The sequence below is a fragment of the Serinus canaria genome, chromosome 3 (assembly GCF_022539315.1).
Source record: "Serinus canaria isolate serCan28SL12 chromosome 3, serCan2020, whole genome shotgun sequence".
Taxonomy (NCBI): domain Eukaryota; kingdom Metazoa; phylum Chordata; class Aves; order Passeriformes; family Fringillidae; genus Serinus; species Serinus canaria.
This window is the reverse complement of record NC_066316.1, coordinates 69,816,437-69,835,745: the sequence shown is the minus strand read 5'-3', so window position 1 is coordinate 69,835,745 and position 19,309 is coordinate 69,816,437. Positions and strand designations below refer to the sequence as shown.

Below are 19,309 nucleotides of genomic sequence, written 5' to 3'. Positions count from 1 at the left end.
GATATAAAAGTTTTCTTCCTCAGCGACTTGAGCACTTGAGCGCCAAGTGGGATTTGCCTCATTTGCAGGAAGGTGTCACACGTGATTGCCAGGGGCTTTTGTAAGCAAATGAGGTGAGCGGCTCTTGTACCTGCCAGTGCAGTGATTTCCATTCCTCATCGGCCTGGTTCTAGCCAGGACAGGGTTAATTTTTGCCCAGGAAGGGGATGGCCAGGGTCTGGAGGTTATTCTGTACCCCGCACAGTCGTCTGGAGCAGCATAGTGTGGTGGAGGGAGCAGCTGGGTGCTGTCAGGGGTCTCTGTGTGAATCATTCACCTCTTTCTTGCACTCTCTGCCATTAATACTGCTGCTCACATTGTTCATTTTCGCATCTCGTTGCTGTTTCCAGCGAACTGTTCTCACCTCAACCCGTGATCTTTACCTTTTGTGCCTCCCAGTCTCCTCTCCATCCCATGGCAGGGGAAAAGGGAAGGGAGCAAGCAGAGCACGGTTTGGAATGGGAACACTAAATTGTGGAATACCATTCCTACACACATTCATTAAAGTTACCCACCAAGCAGTTTCAGAGGAACATCAGCTGAGACAAATAAAGCAATGCTCCTTACGTTAATGGTGTACCATGCCATGAAAGAGTTGTTCCACAACAAAACCATACAGGCTGTGCATTGTTTACCAAACCCTGCCATCTTGCAAACTCAGGATCACACACTCTTGAAAGTTTGCACTGCAAAGCATGATAGCATCTGTCCCTTCTGAGGCCCAAGCCATCACACAGGTATTAGTGACAGACTTGTTCCACACATCAGCAGATGGTTCAACACAGCCCCAGTTCTGACCAGCGCCTGATCCACAGCAGGATTAAACATGGCTCTGAGAAGGATCCTTTGCCATAAGTAACCTTCTAGACATCATCTTTTATTCCCAAGCTTCTACCAATGCATCCCCCGAGTAAAACTGAAATGGCAGTTCTCCTGGAAGCTGAATTTCCATATCCATGCAGAGGAAGAAGAGCAGATTCATGGCAGAGGCTGATAAGCTCCGCTTGCAAGGTCAAAAGTACTGACATCAATATAAGCAGCAGTCAGACCCCCATTTCTCTTCCCTACATGAACCCCAGACAACTTATCGTGAAACCTTTCACTTATGTGGCATCAAGAAGCTTGTGAAGTGATGAAAAGTACAGAATTTGAGTTTTCCCTATTTCTGGTACATAATGGGAGGTTGCTGCTAGCTCCTCCTAGCTCTAGCTTCTCCCTCTAGTTTGAAAAAATTTAAGGTGTTCTTCAGTTGTTAAGGCAGGAGTTTTTCAGAATAAACAGCAGGTTTTATGTCTGCAAGGTAATAAATCCAGAAAAAAAACTACAGACTTGCTGAGCAGCAACAACATGGCTTGTGCTTAGTGAAATTATTCTTGTCAGAATTCAGAAGAACCAGACTCAGGTTTAGTTCAGCCCTTATCTTGGGCAAGGAGATTTTTCCATGGGAGCAATACCTTTACTACATGATCTAAATGGCAGAGGGATACTTCACCACTTCAGGCAAACAGCGACACCCACCAAAACTCTCAGCAGAGACAGCACAGGCAGAAGTGTTCTCTTTTTCCTGTGATCCTATGCGACACTGCAAAATTAACCTAAATATTTCTCAAGAAGCTTCCAGCCACACCGTTTACACTTAATCTTATCTCATCCACAGTGAAACTTGATAAAAATGTTAGAGTCTGATTTGCTTCAAATAATTTGCATCAAGGGTAGTCAACAAGATGATCCCATGCCTAAGGTTACTTCAAATTCCTGAAGCCCTCTTTGACATAAATAACAAAATCACTGAACATAAATCCTGCAGGTAAAGATAAGCACTCAGTTTCATTCCTATTGGGTCGAGATGCACATCTAGAGCCCATTTGAGAAATCCACAGCAATTAATTCATCCCTCCCTGGCCAGTGCCAGAGAAAGCACTCCACTGCTCTCAGAGACACTAGGTACCTGTTTACCCTGGGACAAGAGGAGGTAAAAAGTTCCCTATCTTGGGGCAGCTCTGCAAAGCTTACGCCCTTGTTTATGATGTGGCAACTGTGGCACATGCCCGTACATTAAGGTGTTAAGGATCTTCTCCTTTATTGATGGTATCCACATTCATTTCAGCATAGCACCCCACAACACATTAGGATCAAAGCAGAACACCTAAATATATTACAGTTCATTTCAAGCATATATTATACTGAAGAAGCATTTTTATTCCATCCAGATTATAACTTGCAGCAAAGATCTTCTTGTTGATGCTACACACTCAATGCCTTTTATTACTTCAGCATTTTCTAATGCTGAAGAATAAACTCCCTTTAAAATATAAACAATTTTTTTCCTGAATGCTCAAGTGTCCCGATACCATCAAATGGCATTTTGGAAGAGGAGCTGCTGTGGTTTTGAGCACTGTTAATTGCCTGCAGTGACACAAGCAAGGGCTGAGCTGGGTGCGGGCAAGGGAGTTGTGCAACAGCAAATGACATTGTCCATTCCCTCCACACCACCTCGTTTGAGGTTTGCTGTTTGGATGTATCCAGAAAGCTGATTACACAGAAACAGCAAAACCAGCCTGAATGAAGGCTGAGGATACTTCCATTTACATGAGTGCCAGTTTTAAAAGATAATTTAATTTACACTGTGTATTAACTTGTTAGAAGCTTGCGTGGCTACCCCAGAACAAGTCACTATTAGAGGTGTGGCTCAGAAACTTGAAAGACCTAAACTTCAGAGACCCTCAAAATGACAGCTGAAGATCATTACCATCATGCTCAGTAGCTACAGTTCACCTGGTTTGTTGTCCAGTGCATGCAACGACAACAACAACAACAAAAAAAAGGGTTGCATAATGGAAAATTGTGGCATCTGGTTTGGGGAAGGAGGGAGGGAAGAGTGCAAGTAGGTAAGCTGCAGAGAACTATTTTCCCCTGTACCTCCATAAGACACTGATCCTGGTGTGATCTATGGAGGCCAAAAGGGACACAATTCCTGCTGCACTTCCCTGAGGAAGCCAATTGCAGTAGAACTCTTGAATGCATTCAAGTTTCTGTAAGAGAAAGAATAAAATACAAGTAATTCCTGTTATTGGCATATTAATTAAAAACACACTATATATATTTCAGGGCAATTGGAAGTTGACCCGTTAGGATTGCTCCCTCTTACCACTGAAATAACTGAACACACAACCAGAAGTAGGACATCACTAATTTCACTGAAAACTCACATCAGGATTTCTTACTGAAAGACATTCCATTTGAACAATAAATTAAGCTTAGCATTTTTGTTGTTGTTGTTGTTGTTTTTCCATTGCCATTATGGCTATTCTTCCACTCATTTTCTCAACAGCCATCAAGTATAAATTTATATACAATAAACCAAAACTGGAGAGTTTCCATAAGGGAGCAGACCTCCCAAACTGGCAGAGAAACTGCCTGGGTGGTTCAGCAAAACCATGCCTTAGCAGAAGTCCTCATGCATCTTCATATTAAAAGGTGTTGAGATGTACAGTGCAGAAACGCTGATGATTACAATGGACACATCCTCTTTCTACTGCCTATACAGACTCAATACAAATATTGAGGTCTTGTTGTACAACTAAACCCCATAAAATTGAATTTTATTCTGACTGGAAAATGAAACAGAAAATGCTTGTGACCAAAGCTGGGTTTGGTATTTATTAGCCACACTGAAAATGTATTCTGCTGTTCTTTATGAAACATTCAGAATAGCATAAAATAAAACTTCAGAGACATGGAACAGTATTTTTCATGAAAGAAAGGCCCTCTAGTGACCCATCCATCCATCCATGACTCAGTTTTCCAACACAGAGCGTACTGGAACAGTGACCTATGGTGCCCGTGCAGGATGTTGTCTGCAGCAGAACCTCCCCATTCTGACTCCTCACATGCAGGAAGCCCAGGCCGAGGATCTGCTGCAGAGAAGGAAGCTCTGAAACAATTCCTGTAAATAAAGGCCTCCTTCAGCAATGTGCCAGACCATCAAAGTTAAATACACACTCAGTGACTGCTCATTCCTGGCAACACCAGAGGTGCCAGACACTGTCCCGCAGGTGAAAGCCATTACAATGTATTCATGGAAAGGATGGAAAGGAAAGCACGTGGTGGGAGCTGCAAGGTGATGAGTGAATGAGAAACCTGGGTGAGATCAAGAATCCGGCTCTGTCATTTCAGTCCCCACAAAGTATTTTCTCTCAAGCCCCACCTTCACTGTTTTCTAATTCCTCTCGTTTCCCTCTCTCCTCCTCTGCACCCTTCTCTCACTGCTTTCCTCCAGGGCCACCCAGTTCGTGGTAAAAGCCAGCAGAAACAAACTCATGTTCTGCTGGTGAAGGAGGAGCTGTGTGAGAAGTGTCAGGGAGGGCCCCTGAGATGGGCATTTTAGTCACACCCAAGGCACCGATGGTAATCCTGCAAGGGACAGACGGAGCTGCAGAGCCAGGGGCAGGCACAGCCTCATCACTACTCAGCTGAGTTCAAGCATCAGCTAAACAAAGAGAAGCTCCAAATTAAGGGAGGATCTGCAAGGGCCAGGATTCATTTGATAAAATGGTCGCTGTGGAAATGGTGAAGAAACCGTATGACTTCCTGCGTCATGCCACGATTTCAGGGCTTTAGGCTCACCCCCATGGCCTGATCCCCTCCTCCTGTTTGCCTTGTGCAGACTCGGATAAACTTTAAAATGAAGGAAAACCAGACTATTTCACCAATTGTGAACTGCAGAAAAAATCCAGTGAGGGTGTGTGTACATATGACTGATGGAAATCAAACCTCTGAAGTGCAGATTATTTTAATTATAGTCAGAAAAGCATGTAAGGTGCAAGTTTCAGCCAGATAGTTTCCATTCTGAGCTTTAATTTTGTAGTAATAAAAATACTTGAGTGCCTCTGTCTAGCTGAAAGAATAACAAGTTGTCTGGCTTGTTATGTCAGCTGGGACACTAAGTAACAATATACACAAGGAGAAATTATAACATATCTGTACAAAATAAGGCATCACCAGCTCTCACTCGTGCACTCTCTCCACGTGTCTTTCACTGTAAGGCAGCCACTGAAGGGACAGGTTTAATGAACAGTGCTTTTGATTGGTTTTTGCCCCACTATAGCCTGATTTTCTTTGAAAAAGAACCAAACTTCTAGAGGTTTCTAAGAAGTGCTTGTGAACTTGCAAAACACACTTGACAAAAGTCTAGTGTGCAAATTCCAACAGATGCAAACAAACTACATTGCAAACTGGCTTTACCCTTTCCAACATGTTATACTCAATTATGGTGAGAGCTCAGGGTACAATGAGTAGCTAGATCACGGATTTGTTTCCACAACACGTTCATTCTATTATTGACCTAGATTAGTGAAATGATGCAAGAATTAAGGCTTTGAACATCTTCAGTGGAAAATGCTATTTTAAAATTGGACACATTTTGGCAGTTTTAATTGCAGACAAGATCCTCCAACCCTAACATGGTGTTTGACCGCCTCTCTTTCTACCCTAAGTGGTTTTTATACATATACCTTTAAACTCCATATAATGCTAGTTACACTTTGTACATATAAAAACCTGACATACACCAAACTCTTCATGCAGCTGTTTGCATAGCTGGTTTGTACTGCTTTCTGTTCTTCAATCTGTAGTTCAGAGAAACTGGTGTTTCATTTCACAGTTAAAAACCTTTCTTGAATTGTAGAGACCTGAAAGGCAAAGGAAGGAGAGAAAACATCTCTCCCATTTTAAACTCATCTTCCACGAGCTAATTTGACAGTGTAATGCAAAAGTACAAAAATCTGAAATCTAGTTCTGAATGTCTTTTTACCTCTCTCTCAAGAGATATTACTCAGGTTTAGTGTGACATTTCAAAATGTCACCATGCCTATCTCAAAACCAGATATTTTAACGCAGAATAGATACCTATCTACTGCAATTCAGAACCCAATCTATATGTGATATTCTAAGAACCTCTTATAAGAAGTTCCTACTTATTAAGTAAATACTCATCATTCCATGACAAAGGTACTTATTTAGCTGGAAATAAAGACAGACTCAAACTTTGTTTTATTTTTTAATAAAGTTTAAATAGTTGAAGTAAGAGGAAAGAGTACGTTTTAAAGCCAAGCTATTTTTTTGTTCCATGCTAGGCCTTAAAGTCGGATTTACTGGCAAATACGGGCCATAAGAAGAGCTGTATACTTAAAATGCTGGTGTAGAATATATTAAAATAGCCAGTGACTCAGTCCAGATTATCTTAAAACAAAGGAAACACAATCTCTACCGTTTTTGAAATATATTGCCTCTTATCCTGATTAATGGAAAAATTATCCCTACAAAAGATTTTTTTTTTTTTTAATATGAAGACTCTACAAAATATTTGCTTTATCCATTGGCAGGACTTTGAAAATCTCCAAAATATTTAGATATGTGTGCCTAAGGAAGTTTATAAATGCCAATCCAACACTGTAACAAAAATTCCAAACAGAACTGGAAATTAGAATAACTTAACCAAATCATCCCACCATAAGAATATTATATTTCAATTCTGCATAAACACAGACCAGCATGGTTTGTTTTGTTTTAAAAATTCTTCATGTCCTGCAGAATACAGCAGAGGTTTGTTTCATTAGTACCTTTACCCTTCCATTTCCTTAATGCTATTTTCCTCATTAACATTTAAAACAGTATCTAATCTGTCTACAGATTTTTTCTGCCCTCAGGGCTCTTCTTAGCCTCAACCCTATCCTCACCCATGGAGATCCTTCCCCTCTTGCTTCAGAAAGAGGTTTTTGTTCATTTGGCTGATTTTCATTTTCTTCTTTTTCAGTTACAGGTAAGTATCCTGCCATAAAGGGAGCATGGGAACAAATGGGAACAGCCCTGGGAATTACAGGGACATTTACAAGCCAAGACTGTGAGTAGGAGCTTCCACAGCCACTATTTTTGAAAGAAAAATGTCATGCTTTCTTTATATTGGATAATATTTGACAGATTGGATAATATGTCTACTATAAACATAGTTTTGTGCCACAAACAGCCACAAACTGCAGACAAAGCAATAGAGCACAGAGTTTGATGAATTTAGTGCAACAGAAAAAAAAAAATTGGTAGAGTTTGAGTAGCATCTGCAATGGTAATGAACATTTAGAAACCAATGATGATCCAATAACCTAAAAATACATCTGTTACACTAAGAAAAGAATCTGTGCAATGAGATTAGAAGCTTCTAAATTGTGGACTGATTGCACAGGGACCACAGATGTAAGAAAGAAAGTATTAGCTTGGAAAAGCCTCAGCTTTCCAAAATTCAAAATCATTAAAAAGCAATCTGTTCATCATTCTGCGATTTCCTAGTCTATGGGAATAAACAGCAGGATACAATCCTGTTTGCAACATCCATGTAGCTTTAAAAAAAAAACAAAAAACCTTTTTAAAGTAAATTAAGAAAATATATTCTTAAAGAAAAAAAACCTAGATGAGCACAAAGAAATGCCATGATGAATCCTGAGACAAATTATCCTACATCATTGCTAATCTATGAAAACTGGTTTGAATAATAAACACACTGGAGTATTCAGTGACAGCATACAAATCAAGAGTATTTGTAATTATTAAGTTGTGCATGTTCTTAACTGACAAAACATGCTCACGGGCTTACTTTAAAATCTCTCACTGCTTGTTATCAAAGTTAAAAGATCATTTGCATACCAATACATATACTGTAAACATGAACTTCTCATTAAGGAAAGATGGATTTACAGTAATTTGATCTTTTACAAAAAGCTATTGGTAACCAAATCTCTCAGTGTCTAACTTTCTAGAAAATTAAACCAATGTTTCCACCCTCAAAGCTGAAACACTACCTCTTTAGGAAACAGCCCTGTTTATTTGTTAATCAGAAATACAATCAAGTGGCATATTTCCATTTGCTCTTCGGCTGACAGTTTCAGCTTCATTATATTTTACAAGAAAACAGCAGACTTGCAGAAGTCCTGTAAATTCTTTCATATCGCAACTGATTTAATTACAGCAGTGAACAAACGCAGCAGTGATGCAAAATAAGATCAGCCCAATTGCCCTTATCTGATGATAGGATCTCTCTTCCTGTTTGGCTTACAGCAGTGAGGACTTCTTGTTTTGTTTCGGCTTTTTGTTGGTTTCTTTTTTTCTGGTCAGGCTGCCTCTGTCAAGACTGACAGAAGCAAGAAGTTGACATGCCCTTAGAATTCCAGCTTGAGAATGATCCTCATAGGAATACAGCTGAGTTTCAATCAGTAGGTCGGGGAATGATACTAATGTGGAGAAAATTATCTGGATAGCTCATATGTTCACTTAGCCACTGAATGGGTGTTTCCAGCATTGGCTCAATTCCATGAATCATCACTTGAGTCTTCTGCTCTCCATCTAATTCAAAGAAAAAGAGAAACCACTAGTATACCATTCAAAGTTCACAGGAAGATTAAACATTTACTCATACTTAATTTACGGTAGATTTAATTGGTGTTACAGAGCTTAACATTTAACAGAACGAAAAGTAGGAAATATCAGTGTGGAGAAAGCTGAGATTTGTATCATCTAAAACAGAAACTCTGAGTTAAAATTGATTCCAAGACAAAACCGGAAAACTTAAATGAAAGCGCCACTTCTCTTTACTAGTTGCAAGAGGGGCTTTTTTAATCCCACAGTGATCCCGGTTTGTTGTCAACCCAGTTAAGGCACATCCATCTCACCCAGCTGTAAGGCATATGAATTTTACATAGATCACGCTTAAAATGTTGAGCTTCTTAAAACACACTGATAAGTTGTATTCTTAATACTGTGATCTCCTGAAAGACCTGGACTATGTGTAATATAATACATGCACTATTCCTGAAGTGGTTTTGCTAAGAATAATTCTGGTTTTGCTAAGAATAATTTACATAAATCACTAGCAGTATTTTAGAGTTACTCCGAAGGCAGAGTTGGCACCGGCTTTTTCTCACTTAGTTTCATCTCTTGAAAAAGCAAAGTTGGCAAATTATTCCCAGTATAACAAGAGTATTTTCTAAGAATATTTCAATTCTTTTTATTTATACTTGTCCCAGAGGATGCAAGTACTTTGATCCTTTGATTCAAATGATGGGAACCAGCTAAAGCAACTGACATAACAGTCATGACATGAACTAAAACAACAAAAAAATGAAAATTTATTTCAGAGACAAGGGATGAGAAGAGCATATGAAATATGCTTCAAATAATGGTTAGCAGGGGGAAAAGTAGGCAGTGACCTTTCACTCATTTTATTCTATACTATGGCATTCTCACACAGACCTACCACAGTGAAATCCCCATTCAGTACTCAAAAGTATTACTGCATTCACTAATTGGCATTTTATGTCCCACTCCAGTGTCTTTATAACAGAACAAACCACCATCCTGACCAAGAGCTGCATGGAAGAGAGCAGAATCTAGAAGTGTAGGTACCATTACTGGTTCTTGCATTCAGTGGCCCCAGTTGTAGTGTAATTTCTATTTTATAACACAGGTGAAATCACATTTGTTTGGTAGCCAAAATGATTTGACAAGATTCTGATTTGACATGATTCTGCCTGAATAAGTTTGTAGTATAACCAGCTATCAATACCCACACAGCTGGTAAAAAAAAAGCCATCCTAAACATATAGCTGACTTTATGCTTGTAATAATTCTTCCTGCAAGAGCAGACAGTTATGTTTGCTTAAAATAAAGGATTATACTTTTGTTACTTGTTACCTACATATGGTATATTTTGTACAAAGTCTTGATTCTCTAAATGGCATAATACACACATTATCACACTAAATTAAGCATAAACACTTGCTGGTTTCTAGTTTTATTGCAGACAAGTCCGAAGAACAAAGCACATAATTTAAAAACCAACTTCTGGTATTTCTAGCCAAAACAGGTATTTATGGGCTGAAACACCACCAGTCAGATTGAGAAAAGAATTAACTCCCAAAGAAAAGATCTCAGAAACCCAGTTGTGGTGGTGCATTCATTCATTTACAACACCAGTTTTCTTTCTTCTTGAAAGTTAGGGAACTTCTAAATATTTTTAAGTAACCTCCAAATATATGTATTTAACACTTTAAAATTAAAACCTACCTATGTTATTCCTTAAGTTGGTGGGAGCTAATGACTTCTTTTAATGTTTCAAAGTATTATTTAATTTCCAGAAACAACTCATTTACATTAAACCAGATGACAAAACACACCTGACTCTTTTTAGCCCAAACTTGCAAAAAATAAGAATTAAAAGCTTTAGAACCCCAGTATAATTTTCTTGCCACTGGAGGAAAGGCTTATAAATTATAAACATTTTCTTTGGCTCTTCCAGTACTGTGCAACATATGTATGTGTGTGCATGTGCCTAGTCTTGCTTGAAAATGAAGTGCAGGTAATCTTGACGTCTCCCATTAGTTCCTAGTTCCTTACCCAGCTTTGTCCCTTTCTCATACAAGTCTTTTATTCTGTTCCTTGGCAAACTGAGAAAGGCTCAGAGGTCAATGAAGAATTTACCAGTTTAATTAAAATCTAAATCTCTGCATTAGCATTGTTTGGGCTTTAGTATTATCTCTGACAAAGCATCACTTCTCCTTAAATCCTTTTCCCCTTGAGGCTTGACTGAAGAGATCTTATCTCCCAATTCTGTATTTACTGCAGCCTTCTTTCACAAAATCCATTGTTTTTACTTCAACATTCTTCTCTCCTTTTGTTACTAGGAACCACCAACTCTCACTTAAGGCACATTTACCCCAACTTTCATGTTTTCCATCACACATCCGATTATAAATCAGAGTCTCTCTCATATACTCTTCTCTACGTTTTGTAGCAAAAAGTTGCCAACAGCAAATACACTAAAACAATTACTGACAAATATTATCTCGTCAACAGCTAATTATTTTCCATTTCCAGTGTGGTCTGAGTCCTGAGTGATTTGCTAGCTATCATGAAAACTTCATCCACCTGTTTTAGAGATACAATAGATTAATAGATTTGCAAAATATTTTCTTTCCATGATTTTAGATGAATCTTGATCCACCAACCGCTGTCCTCTTCTTCCCCAACCCACATTCTATGATCAGAAGAAGCCTTTTTAAACTGACAAAGTGCAGCTACAAAGTGTACAAGTTGCTAAACACAACATACATTTAAATTAGTGATATAAAATATAAACGACCTAATTACAAAGTAATGCCACTCGATATCATTGGATAATGCCTGTAAAAATTAGAGTAAATAACTCTGTTCATCTGCAGTGCACAGGGTCCAGACCTGATGATAGTATTACATGTTCAGTAATGTAGTGAAAAAATAAACAGGATTTCCTCAAAAACACTAATTCAAATTTTCCAGTAACCGCCCCAACTTTTTTTGTCCTCTTAAAATCCTGTCAGAACTGAGTTACATCTTACTTATCACATGACCTAAGATTATTTTTTTGCTTTGCTGCAAATGACTCTTGGGAGTAAGATGAAGCGGAAATACAAGAAAAATAAAAGCATCGCAATCTATGCTTTTATAAGTTTTCATAGTGCTACTTAAAATCAGAGTGCTTCTATTTTACTGAAGTGATGCTTAAGTAACAAACACTGTTTTGGCATTTGCAAAGAAAAAAAAACCAACCAAAAACCCCTGAAAACTAATTAAGTCATCTATCAGAGTGTTTGTCCCAAGATTAAATTATTTTTTACCACTTTCTTTGTGGAGCTGTATCAATGAAGAAGGTATTGCAGCCCCCTCAAGTTACTAGAGGCAAGCTCTAAGCACAGATGGTAATGCTTTTTGGTAAACCTGAACAATGCTCCATCTCCAGAAGGCAGATAACTATGCTTACATATTATGTACTAAGACATTTCAGACATTCACCTGACTTAATTTAGACCCTAACTCAAGGCTGCAACACCTGAAGTGTTGACCAGACTCAGGCTAATTAATCATACCATGTAAAGTCAAAAGGGTTTTCCAGCTTTATACAGAAAATGGAGAGAAACAAGAACCTCTAAAGTGAAGGGCTTAAGAAGAGATCTGCTTCTCTGTCACCTACAAGGTGGCTCCGTGCTCCTGATGAGGAAACCACTACAAGAAAATATTGGCCAAGGACTCTTTTGTAGATAGGCATCTGCTGGGAGGAAGCAAGAGAGAGTGGCCTGTTGCATCTCAAGTGAGTCCTTGAGAGAGTGGCTCAAAGCCCTCCTCAACCTGAGGCAGCTTGAGCCCACTCTCTCTTCTTTGAGGGAATGCCTTAACTACAATATTCACTGTTGCTAATCCCCAGCTTCCTTTGAAACCCCTCAATATCCAGGAATCAGCGAGACACAGCAGAAGAACAAACAAGAAAATCTGTAGCCTTCAGAGAAGATGAGAAGATGTGCCATGTCATGGTATCACACAATAAGTTTTTCTCTTTCCTTCAGCTATGTAAGTTGTTGCCTGAAAACTAATCTACTCAGTAATAGGAAAATTAGCTTGCATCAGTTCAGACGGTTGAACATGAGCATTGATGAATCTAAATAAATTTTTCTACAAAGCTCCCTTTTTATTTGAAAGAAAGAACTGAAGATGGACATAAAAGATTGGTTTAGTTTTGAGACAGATTCAAGTGCCTGAGAACAGAATAGTGAGAAGGCACTGCCTCTGTCACAGGTACTTACTTCAGCCAGTTTTTATCCAGATTAGCACCTCAATGCTCACCATTGCTGCAATGACATACTCCCTTTCACCTACACAAGACAGGTCCTCTAGCCAGACTATATCTGTGATGTACCACTTAAAATTCTTTAGTGGGACGAAATACCTCCCTTCTGATTTGTGGCCTCAAGCAATCACCTGTCAGGGCAATTTAGTAGGCTTAAATCCCTTAACAGAGAGACAATACAAGACATTCAGGCTTTAGCAAAAGTGCCCCTGGAGTACTCAATTAGAATCCTCAGTATGCAAGTTCTCTGCAGAGCAAGTCGTAGAATTTGCCTGTAGTCAGGGGCAGTACCACTTATAAAATTGGCCTTACAAACCTAAAAAGGCAAATAGAACCTGGTACTTCAAATTTGGGCAAACAATGCATTTCTTGTATGGTACAAGGCCACAGGTCTATAGACAAGGACACAGAAATGTATAAGGAGTAAACAACCAACTTTCATGCAGTAGCAGCATTTTAATAGTGCTACATACCTGGATGCCAGCTTTTCCAGCTGTGAAGTGAGCCATAGACATTTGGTTGCTTATCTTCAGAATATATCATATGCTCTGAAGATGATACTAAAGGTATTCCTGACAACAGGATATGCCATATTGTAGGAAAACTGATCTTGGGACAGCATTATAAGGAGCAGACTTTTCTTTTTGTGACTGTGGTGTGGCTGCTTTCCTCCCCGTTTCTTCTGCTCCTCAGATTGTATGTCAGGAGAACAGTGTGTGCTCAGCACCTGGTGCCTCAGACATCTCTGAATCTGAAGAGACACACCAACAACTTCACTGGAAAGATTTCATCTACCTCTGAAGGATCTCATAGGAAATTCCTTACAGAAATATAGCTTTCAGTAATGTGCCTCATGTCAGTCATGTAGTGTGCAACCACTAAGTTTGCTACTGAATGATATTGCTGACCCAGTTTTGAAAGCTGAAGCCAAAGCTGGGCAAGGCCAAATCTCCGGTAAGCAAAAGTGAAAATTTCCTTCTTGGAAGCTAGGCCTCTGGTCTAGCACCAAGGACCACACAGGCACCTGTGCACTTCTTTACAAAAGATTATTCTATATTACTGAGCAAATTCAAAGACTGTGTTCTAATTTGTAACCACACGTGGTAGGAAAGCACTGGACAGTGGCTGAAGTTATTCTTCCCCTCTCTAGAGACCTCAGGTTGGAAATTCTAGAACCTACAGAGACAAGACAGCCCCTGACAAGCCTCATAGTCTAAAGAAATTCTCCACCAGTGACTTCAGCATGGGTAGCAGAAAGAAACACAAATATTTGATGAATGTACTTCTCTTTTTGCACTTATAAATAGGTAGCATCTCTAAAAACCCTCCAACCTCAATAAAGTCAGCAATGGTTTAACTTGTTAGCCCGGAAACTTGACAAAGAGCATCTACCTAGTTTAATAGTAACCTGTCCCAACAGTTCCAATGCCCAATATTAAAATTGACAAGGACAGGATACCATTTACAACAAAACAAGCTTCACAATTGTATGTCCTACAAAAAAACATGTGTTCATAAAATGCAAAAAAATTAGGCTAAGGAGCATTTAGAAACATTTTCACATCACTTCCATAGTACTTACTATAGGCAGATACCACATATTTTTTGATTCATGGTAAAATATTTCTTTGCTCAATGAGCAACCATAGCTACAGAATTAATTAAATCCATGTTTAAACTAAATATTCATGCTTGACTTTTCTCCAGTACCTTTAAAAAAAGTATTAGAAACTAACACATATTATTACAGGCTTTTCCATTCATAAACTCCAATCTAAATGGAACATCTGCAACCAGTTTCTGGCATGTGTATGTGTAACAGTGAGCAAGGTACAGAAATACTGTGAGGTGTTCTGATTCCACAGTGATGACAACCTCAATATAAAGGGATCCAATAGAAAAACAAATTTGTATACTGAAAAAATTGTACTTAATCAGCTGAGTACTAACAAGAGTTCAATATCTATGTAATTTCATGGGAAGTGCATAAAAAGTTGATTTTGGTGAAATCTCATGGCCAAATGATATTCTGCTCTTTGAATGAAGCCAGCACAAGTACTTCAGACAGAAAACATGTTCTCCTTACTAAAATCAAGTATTTCATACTTAAGAAACTTTATAGATTCAAGGTCTAAGTTTCCTACATGTTCAAGTGAGCAGGGTTTTATAGTTGGAATTTAGAATTTTTAAACTAAGAATAAAATCTTATGAGCTTTCAGAAGTTTCACACTTGTAGCAGACATCTCTAAGCTTTTATCTAAGCCCCATAAAGAAATGCCAAGTCATAGGAACTAAACCAGAAGTCTTCACTCCGGTCCTCCAGGCCTGCTTATCTTTCTGTGACCCCATAGGCTATTTTCCCTAACCCTTACAATTGGCCAGTGCCCAAGCCCCCCTAACCCTATAAAAGGGGCTACCTTGGCCCATTCTGATAGAAGAGCTGTCGTTGGAACCCTTCATGGACCCTTCAATAAAACCACTGTGGAACCAGCCAAGGCTGCTTTCTCATCTCTCTCTCTGTCTGCTCTTCTGAAAGCCACATCCAGCCAGAGCCCCTTAGGAAGCTAAAGAGCTGATACTATAAAAGAGCTGAAAATCACTAAGAGCTGACAATCACTGAGCTTGCTAAGGTAGCCACGGCTGTGCAGCAGTTCAGGCTCGGGCACCCAGCCTCCGGAGGGCTGAGATATCCGGCCTTAATACTGCTTGCCTGGGGCACCCTGATCCTGCAAGGATCTGGCTGTCCAGCAAGGGCAGCCGCTGTGGATTTTTTACACTAGCCTATTTCAGCCAGCGTATTCCAGGGTGTCCTTACTTTTCTGTGAATTCCATCTTGTGCAAACACAACCCTGTTTGCTGCAGCAGTAGGCTCTATTGCTAGAAGTGACTCATTTTCCATAGCATTCTTAATATGCTTTTTACCTCACTTCAACCACACAAAGTACCAAAATCCTCATTCTCTTCCTCTCCCTGAAGTTGGAATGATGATGAGTTTCAGGAGACACACAGATGATGCACTGGATCATGTCAACAGATATGCCGTTCAGTATCCTCTCTGACCAAGAGCAAGAACACACAAAGAGTTCTGCAAAGCCAACTTTACAATAGCCTAGCCACAACAAAAGGTTCCTCTGACCTCAAAAATTTTAGATGCTGATATGTGACATGAATGCACAGGACTGACTTTTCCTTCCTGCCTACATATCTCACCAGCACTGGGGAAAGCCACTGAAGCTGACTTCAGGTGAAGAACTTACCCACAGAAATACAAGGTCAGTGCATTATTCAGCACAAATTTCTTTCTCAAAATGATTCTGTCTGAAATAAGAATTGTTCCTAACACAAGATGTGGTTTGGAGAATAAGAATGACAGTTCCTGGATAGACTCAAACTGCCTGACATGAATATAAATAAACCATGACATAGATTTAGTTAACTGTCAGCAACAAGACAATATCACTCATTTTAACTATTTACTAGTAACATGAGTTCAATTGCTCAAACTAAAGGTCATTGTTTTCCTAAATGTCTGATTCCAGTTTGGGGTATGGTAAATAAAAGCTACAACTCTGTATTTTGTTTTAAAATCCCTTTTAAAATGAATATTAATTTTTAATACTTTACAGAACAACCTACAGATAACAGAACAAGAGTGTTCAACCTATCCTTTCTAATTAAGTTGATTTTTTAAACTCTTCTCCATAATAAAGAGTTAGAAACATCAGTCTCTCAATCCTGAAGTGTTTTGTCACTCATATTGTCTCAATTTAACCCTTAGAGTGTCTTATATCATCTTACCAAGCCCCTCATAAGAACTACTTGTCCAAAATGCTATGGTAGAACTAGACCTGTATCAACTTCAGTGAACTCTATTCTTGCAGAGTACCTGACTACAAAAGCCCAGCTCCAGGCAAGATACAAATATGGACTGATATTAAATCCATATCCACAAAGGTAGCTTTAATTACTGCTCTACCTCTTTACATGGTTTTGACACAGGCCACTTGGCTGCTATCTTCGTGATCTTCTCATGGTGTAAAAATCTCAACTTGAATTTAGATATCTGTGAGTTAATGGAGAGGACAAAACTGTCTTTGTCACAGTTCTTAAATGATTACCTTCCTTGGATTATCCCAGGCACCATCCAACCTTCTCTATCCCCCAAACATAAGTGCAATATTATCATATGCAATATTACCATCATCTACATTAAATATCACTAAATACTGAGATGAAATCAAATATTTGGCATCACTCCATTCATAATTTTCTTTTCCATGCAACTCTTCTCTCTTGTTATTTCCTGTCATCTTTTATCTCAAATCTATCCTCAGGTTAGATAGCCACATTTCTGAAACATAGCAAAAAAAGCAGATTAAAGCAATCACCACAAGTAAAAGTTTATGATGCTTTGAAGCTGCGGACGAGAACTTGGCTTATACTTCTAATCTCACAGGAGCCAGGAAACATGTAAATGAACTAAAAAACCTATTTTCTAGTGCATTCAAAAAGTTTTTAGAGAAAGTGAATTCGGCCTGAAACACCATTAAGCAGACTAAGCCTGAGCAGACTATTTTTAACATTTCCCAAAACAGTTAACACTGGCTGTAACACCATGCAAGACAAGGGAACTTTTTCTTTTGTAAAAGAGTTCATGCAACTCATTGGAAAAGCAGAGGGTGGAAATGGGTTAAGATTTACTTAACTAAACTTCGTTGTTGTTGCTTTTAAATTATTTTATTATTGTATATTTCACAGAAGTTTTTTAAATGGGGTTCTTGGAATAAGTCCCAAACTAATTTATGACAGAACTCTAAACTACTTTTCTTAAAAACCTGATATCTTATAGAAGACCTTACAAGGCCAAAGATGCTTCCCATCAAACATCTAGCTTCAGGCAGAATAAAAAAAAAGGTAAGACTAAATTGCCAGGGAATATTCTTATAACCCTTCTTCCTTAGCATCAGCATCTTAGCCTCATCTTTGAACTAGCAATAAACCTGTGGTAATTTATAAAAGGCTGGGGTTAGCAGCCGAGGCTTATAGAACAATTTTTTTCAATGCATTAAGTTTGGCCATTCAGATGTGAACAAAGTGAGAAAGTTCAGTAAATCATGCTGCTGTTCCATGTAACAAGGAAGCACACAATACATTTAGATACATGAGGAACAGGCAGGGTGTGCATTAAAAGATAAACACTTGAATGTGTGACAAATTGAGGCCAAATTGTCCATTATATGTTTTCTATTGTTGAAGGAGAGCTAAATCACTTTTAAGAGTTGTGTAGCTTTTTTGAACAGCAGGCATCTTGACTTACCAGAAGTTAACCCTTTTATGCACTATGCCCTTAATCAGATTTGAGGTTGCCCTTCCCTCCAAACAGTGTAAAATGAACCTTCAGAAACTAGGGTTCTCTGTCTATACAGCTAGGGAGCTAAACATGACCAATATGGTTCTTGGAAAAAAAAAAGCAAACCAACACCAAAAAAATCACATTTGATAAAGATTTATCTCTACGAAGTTTGGTCTAAAGCAAATCAAACTGCTGTAAAAGACCTTGTTAATAATAGTTTGAGAACTTTTATAATGTCATTGTTTTCAAAATACAATTATGCCAAACAACTAAATAGCAAATTCTCTCAGCAATCATATTACATATCCCCTAAGCATATGCACATTCATACACTTTTAAAGGTTTTTAATGGCATTCCTGAACTTTCAACCTCAAGTTTACTTCATTTTCAAGTTACTATAATTCACATCATGCCTGCAAATATTTTGTGATCATAATGGCCGTCCATCTTTTATAAAGAACTTTTCAGCTAATCAAATGATGACCTATTCCTAGCAAAGCACAGAAGGATTACTGTTTCCGAAAAATCACTCTCCATACAGAAGAGACCAGCACGTTCACTTGTTTTCAAGCCATAATGCTAATTCCTCGTTTATCTGCCCAGTTTAATAGATCAAATTCAAAAGTGGACATTGGGACATAATCACTGGTTAAAACCATTTGGCTGAAGAGTGATAAGCGACTCATACAGATTATTCAAGGCTTAATGGCTGTTATTTCATGTTTTGTGCCTTCCCCCACTTAACTAGAGAAAAATAAACTGGTTTTTCCTTTTAAAAATGCTACTTCCAAGATTATTATTACGTTATTTAACAAAGTAAACAACTTCACAAGCAAACTACATGTGAAAATTGAGATGAGCTATTCAATGATATTCAAAGTATGGACAGTTTTGTTCCGTGTCTGATAAATTCTTCAACCTCTGCTAAGCTGATCAGTAAAAACTCAGCTAATTGAATCCATTGATGTGAAAAACCACAGGCTCAAGTCTGTACTGCATACATCAGGCTGAAGGATTTCTGCTCCAGCCATGGCAGTAATAGTCAGTGGGGTCAGGTCAAAGAGGGTTAAAGTGAGTCAGGATATAGCCAAAGGAATACATCAAACACTGATTTTAAAAGGGCAATTAATCTTAGACAGAAATGCTTCCTGGGGAATGAGATCTCAATCTTAAGAGCGCACTACATGATGTAGCAGTAAAAATGTACATATAC

General features: G+C 38.5%; 1 protein-coding gene across 3 annotated transcripts in view; it reads right to left on the bottom strand.

The window, feature by feature from the left end:
• Positions 1-2,094: 2,094 nt before the first annotated feature.
• The window catches only part of ATG5 (autophagy related 5), a 77,933-nt gene continuing 60,718 nt past the window's right edge, over positions 2,095-19,309 (bottom strand). For all 3 annotated transcript variants that reach the window (XM_030235723.2, XM_050972040.1, XM_030235725.2), the window contains one exon: positions 2,095-8,430. In XM_030235723.2, coding sequence (XP_030091583.1) covers positions 8,294-8,430 — 137 coding nt within the window. In that variant the 3' untranslated portion in view covers positions 2,095-8,293. The remainder of the gene's footprint in view (positions 8,431-19,309) is intronic.